At 40.1% G+C, this 6,030-nt stretch overlaps 1 protein-coding gene across 1 annotated transcript in view; it reads right to left on the minus strand.

Moving 5' to 3' along the window:
- Window positions 1–1,697: 1,697 nt before the first annotated feature.
- The window catches only part of LOC125145311 (general transcription factor IIH subunit 1-like), a 6,283-nt gene continuing 1,950 nt past the window's right edge, over window positions 1,698–6,030 (minus strand). The window contains exons 2-10 of the mRNA XM_047817110.1: window positions 5,359–5,514; window positions 5,064–5,256; window positions 4,292–4,457; window positions 4,089–4,182; window positions 3,510–3,659; window positions 3,329–3,408; window positions 3,110–3,240; window positions 2,179–2,266; window positions 1,698–1,916 (exon numbers count right to left, since the gene is read on the minus strand). Of these exons, the coding sequence (XP_047673066.1) occupies window positions 1,713–1,916; window positions 2,179–2,266; window positions 3,110–3,240; window positions 3,329–3,408; window positions 3,510–3,659; window positions 4,089–4,182; window positions 4,292–4,457; window positions 5,064–5,256; window positions 5,359–5,512 (1,260 nt within the window). The 5' untranslated portion in view covers window positions 5,513–5,514 and the 3' untranslated portion in view covers window positions 1,698–1,712. The remainder of the gene's footprint in view (window positions 1,917–2,178; window positions 2,267–3,109; window positions 3,241–3,328; window positions 3,409–3,509; window positions 3,660–4,088; window positions 4,183–4,291; window positions 4,458–5,063; window positions 5,257–5,358; window positions 5,515–6,030) is intronic.

Consider the following 6,030-nt stretch of genomic DNA (forward strand, 5'->3'; position numbering starts at 1 on the left):
TGTAGTAAGCCTTGCACATCACTGTGGGAGTGGCATAAGTTGTTTTTGTAGAAAATCAGGGAAATGCTGTAGAAATATTTCTGGTGCACAGATGGCTGTGAGGGACCTAGCTCCTATCCCACCAAAGAGGAAGTCAGCTACAGGCCAGACAGCTCCTTTAAATGCCTTTATTGCCATTGTATTATGCATACAACCAAATTAGGAGCTCTACTCCTGCTTGGTGTAAGAAAAACATACATATAATCACAGACAATAAAAACAGACATATAGCTACAGACAAAAACAATACAGTTTTACACATAAATACACCAAGTGAAATTCACATTAAATAGTCTGAATAAATCGACCATTGAGTAAAGTGACCATTGATAGTAATAAAGTGCCTATACTGTAAAGTGACCATATATAAGAATAGCAGCAGCTTAGACAGAAGAAATTCTAAGTGAAATAAGTTACTATAAATAACAGAATAGCATGGTTGGAATGGTATTTTGAGATTAGTGCATTGAGTTTAATGTCCTGATAGCAACTGGGAAGAAACTGTTCTGCAAGTGGGCAGTTTTTACTCTTAATGATCTGTACCGCCTGCCTGAGGGCAGTGTCTTGGGTGGGATGTGTCCTTTATGATGTTTTTGGCCCTAGAGAGTTAATGGGAGTGAGCGATGTTTTCCAGGGACGGTAGTGGGCAGCCAGTGATTTTTTTGGGCTGTGTTTGCTATTTTTTGAAGGGCTTTCTTGTCTGCTGCAGTGCAGCTGGTGTACCACACCGAAATGTAGTACACTAACACACTCTCTATGGTAGAGCAGTAAAAGGACACCAGCAGCTTACTCTCTATGTTGTTCTTCCTGAGCACTCTGAGGAAGTACAGCCTTGTTGTGCCTTTTTGATGGTTGCTAAGGTGTTACTAGACCAAGACATGTTGTTGTGTACTCCAATGAATTTGAAGTTGTTTACCCTTTCAACACATTCCCCATCGATGTAGAGTGGGGCTGGTTCAGTGTGATACCTCTTGAAGTCCAATACAAGCTCTTTTGTCTTAGAGGTGTTCAGGGACAGAGCACCACTCCTCTAATTTTCGGACTTCATCTCTGTAGGCTGATTCATTATCTCCTGAGATGAGTCCAATCACTGTGGTATCATCTGCAAATTTGATGATGGCGTTGGTGGGATGAGTGGGAGTACAGTCATATGTATACAGGGAGTAGATTAGAGGGCTCCTTTCATAGCCTTTTGGAGAGCCAGTGCTGAGCGTGATGGTACGGGAGAGGTGGAAGCCGAGCTTAACAGTTTGTGGGCGATTTGTGAGGAAGTCCTTTATCCATATGCAGATGGAGGGGGAAAGCCCCAGTGCAGATAATTTATTGATTAGAATGTCTGGGATGATTGTGTTAAACGCTGCAACAACAGGATGAAATACTGATGGGACTTTTATTTTGAATAACTAAAAATAATGCATAATTATTTTAGTACTGTTGCAGTATGTACATGTCCACTCTTAATTATAATTTGATTAATTATAGTCAAATGTCCTGATAGATTTTAGCCATTCTCGAAGTATTTCTGTGGGGGTTTCAACCAACAGAAGCGCTCACACGAGCCAATAAATGTCATTTATAAATCAGTCTATAACCTTTAAGTCTGTATTTAATAACCCGTCTCACACAATGTAGTATTTTGTCCATACTTTGCAGGAATAAAAAATAATTATATTCTAAATATCACACACACACACAAGGTATTTGCACTGCTGCTCTTTAAGATACTGAACATCATATGAACAAGTAAAATATTGTGTAAGATTGACAGTTAGAGCTGTATTAATGTACCGGTCAGATTTCTTAAGATTCAAAGCAATTGTCTTCGGCCTAGATTCATTCTCCAGATCCTCATACTCTATCGCTTCTTGTAATTTCACCTAGGAAGATAAACAAACAAACAAAAAAATCCAGTAAATTCAGTATCATATGGAAAATGACAAAAAAAAAAAAGATCTGAATTGAAATATAAAAAAAATTCCCACTAAATATAATTAATTTTTATGAGGTGTACATAAAATTCACATTTCTTGCAAGAGGTATGATTTATCACACACGCTCGCACACACACACACGCTCGCACGCACAGACGCTCACAATCTAATGTCAAAATCTTTGTAAATTCTCCGGTTTATTGTAAACCTTTTTAATGGGTTGCTGAAAGCAGTCGGAGTCTCTGGAATTCCCGTCGGTGCCACTTGTCTCACTGGTCTGGTCAGTGGATGCTTCCCTGTATACAGAGAGACAGATAAGAATTTGTAGGTACACAAACAAGTCGAAACACCTTCATATCCCTCATATTTTCTTTCTTTTACACTTTAGTACATTGGTAAATCTATTAAAACTATGAACTCATTTTTGGGGAAGACGTTAGCGGTTGTGGGCGTGTTGCATCTGTGCAGCCTTTACAGTACTGATGAGAGAGGAGTAGTTTTACATCCCTGTCTTCATATTAGCTTTGAATTAGCATTGTGAGCTAATCCTACTAGCTACGTACACTGAGTTTATGTACACATATCACTCTACGCATTAGTTAAACACAAATTAAATGACGTTCGATGCTCAGCGTTCACTAAATACGTACAGTACGCTCACTGTGGGTTCTAATGATCTCTGCTTCCTCCCTGAGACTTATTTTCCTTCATGTCTCTATACAGATTTAACGTGAGGTCACACGTATCATACATGCCAGGATTAGATTAGAAACCTCAGTGGTGTTTTTTTTTTAAATTCCATGTGCATCAGATAAAGGAATCTGACTTGTGCTCGTCGTGCCTAATTTGCCAAAGGTTGATAAAATCTCAGCTCACATGTCGCTCGTGATTTGCCCCTGTTTGTGTACGTGTACGTCTGAGCGAACGATCACCCGTCGATACGTCACTGGCTAGTACGAACGCACCTTTCCAGGAAGTATACGCTGACTGAAGTAATGCATAACATTATCCTGATGACAGCTGTGTACACTCTTGGCCTCCTCTGAGCCAGCGCTATTGTGAAGCCACCTGAAGCAATACACTTTACTGTGTGTGCATAAAGGTTTGTCTAGTACTGTACGACTCATCCGAATGCTCACACTTTGCGTAGGCCGGCCGCCAGCACCATGGCGCTGTGATGGTTGAAGCGTTTGATGATGGCCGAGTTGCTATTCTCTTTAACCGTTTTGGTGGAGTTGGATGTGGAAGGAACCGTTAAGGAGCCGTAGCCCTGAGGACAAAAATAACAGAATTGGCAAAATTCTAACTTTTGGAATCGATACTGTATTCATGTAGTGATACAAAGTTTTTAACATTACCTCATCTAATAATTTATCATCGAGGGACTGCAGATCCACCATGGGATTCTTAACACCCTGAACAACCATGACTTTTAAACCTGCCCAGTGGGAAGAATTAGGGAGAAGTGACACACGGTCCTAAATCCGCACAATTTTCACATATGAAATATTTTCCGACATCTATTCGCTGACACGTTACCCTTCTCATCCTCTTTGGCACATTCAGAAAAGATATCCTGCTGGCCAGTGTTAATGCGATCTCTGTGGAAGTAGTGTGACTGGAAGAAGCGTGTCCAGAACTCTTTTTCCGTCATGTTGTGAGGCACGTGTTCAGCATATTTCTGTTTGACTGAACAAAAACAAAATTGAACATCGAGCGGGTCAGAGCGTCCCGACTTCATACGCTAGCTGGAGTTTACAAGTCGAAACGTTAGTGCTGCCTTTATCGGCATGTGAGGTCACGTGGAAAAGGCCATGATCCGACAGCAGACTCATGAGATTTTAATCACATGGTAGAAATTAGGTGTACATGTGATCTGTGATGGACAGGTCTTTTACAGTAAAATACAGTTGTTGTTTTTTTTTTAATTTTCTTAACTTCAATCTCCGTTCACGTTTAGAGAGCAAAGACAGCCATGGCTTAACCTGTTGTTGGCAGTTTGGGCTAAACTGCATTAATTAAGACAGCAGGTTATCGAAGTATTTTGTCGATCTTTATGCTACAGGACTCTATCAGTGTGGTTTAGAATTAAATCTATGTGCCATAGTAACATCTCACCTGTAGGGTATGTTCTGAAGACTGATTCGATGATGTCGGAGGTCAGGTTGTATCTCAGGCCGTTACAGCCGTCAGTCTGAGGTCTAATGTCTGCCTGTAACCACAGCAAAATCTCTGTACATGATGACGGTTCGGAGCCCGTTTTGTACTAAACTACAGACATTAACAGACAATGAACTCCTGGGTGCGTGTTGTGAGCTTACCAGGAAAGCTGCTGATATTCCCACTTCCTGTTTGTTGTTATCGGACATGGAGAGATCTACAGAGCTCAATTTCAGACGGTTGGCCCAAAACTCTTCAGCGCTGATAATCTGACTCACAACCAGGTCTTTATAGAGCTGAAACAGTAACGGATCTTCCTGTAACATCCTGAGGGGGAAAAAGAGGGATGAAATGAATTAAGACGACCCTAATACTCTGTGATCCTGGCAACATACGGCAGGTCTTGTGCTGGTGCTGGTGCACGTTAACTTTTCTTTCTGTAGTAATGAGTTCATAGTTAACTAAAACTAGGAATTACCGAAGAAAAAAAATACGGTAAAGACTAAAAGGACGAAAAAACAAAGGCATAACGTGGATAAGGTGAATAATGATGTCATAATACTCTTTTTGGATGAATCACTAATATAAATATTATTAGAAGCAGTTGATTCAATGTTAAGATTTTGTACAGAACCTTTAAAATAGTACTGTGTGTTTTTATTATTATGTAATAATCATTTTTAAATAAATAATTTTTTAACCCTTTTCAGTTTTTTTTAACTTATTAAATAATTTCCATTTATTTTTAAGGCAAATAAAACCAGTCATGATGTGGTAGAAGGCGGCGGAGGTAAATATGTGCCCATGCATTACTGTAGTCATCGATGTGTTGTTTATTAAAAGCAGCTATATTAAATGTAAAATCATGTATTTTGGATCATTTCCTCCCAGACCGTTCTTCCCTCCTGTTCAAAAGAGATTAATATGATTCACCTGTTTTTCTCTTCAAGTTCTTTGTTGGCTTTCTTTTTAAACTTGGGCAGAAGTTGCTGCAGCAGGTCTTTGGCAGCATCCCGGTCCTTTAGAGCCGTGCTTTCGTTGGCAAAGTGGAAGGTTGTGCTCTCTCCTGTGTGTAATACCAACTGAAGCTGGATCTTTGCTTTGCCATCTGGACTGATTTTCTGACCTGTGTGTTTTTTTAAAAAAAAGGGGGTTTTAAAACATTGCATGTAATGCATCTGGAGAAGGGTTCGACGGTAGATCTTGAGCAGCTTTAAGAGTCACTCACAGCGGATGTCGGCGTACGGGTGGCTGACGGTGAAGCGATCTTTTCCTTCTGGGCCCCAGGCTATGCGCTCGGTCATTAGGTAAAGCGTACCGTCCTGTTTTCTCTGCCGGACCTTCTTCACCACCAGCAGCACCTCCTCCGACAGGGCTGCCATGACTGCATTCAGATAAATACATAAGTTAATCTGTGTTTATTAACATTTTATTCTAATTACAGGAAAATATTACAAGGAAAGAGAGAGAGAGAGAGAGAGAGAGAGAGAGTGTGAGAGAGAGAGAGAGAAAGAGAGAATCAGAGAGAGAGACAGAGAGAGAGACAGAGACAGAGAAAGACGGAGAGAGAGTGAGAGACAGAATCAGAGAGAGAAAGAATATCAGACAGAGAGAATTAGAGAGAGAGAGAGAGAATCAGAGAGAGAGAGTGAAAGTGTGAGCTGTATGCAGGGTTGCCAGATTCACAGTTATTAGGTATTATTTCCGCCTAGGTTGATAAAAGTCTGTTTTATTTCCTCTTCTTGTTTTAGAGCAAAACACTGAAAATTAATCTCTTAAATTCCTTGAAACACATGCAAAGACACGAAAACAAAGGAAAATGTCAGTGCCAGATATACACAATTCTTTAGCTTTTTTTTTTTTATTTGAGATATTTTGTAAAGCCTTTGCAATGGGAAGT

The sequence above is a fragment of the Tachysurus fulvidraco genome, chromosome 8 (assembly GCF_022655615.1).
Source record: "Tachysurus fulvidraco isolate hzauxx_2018 chromosome 8, HZAU_PFXX_2.0, whole genome shotgun sequence".
NCBI lineage: Eukaryota > Metazoa > Chordata > Actinopteri > Siluriformes > Bagridae > Tachysurus > Tachysurus fulvidraco.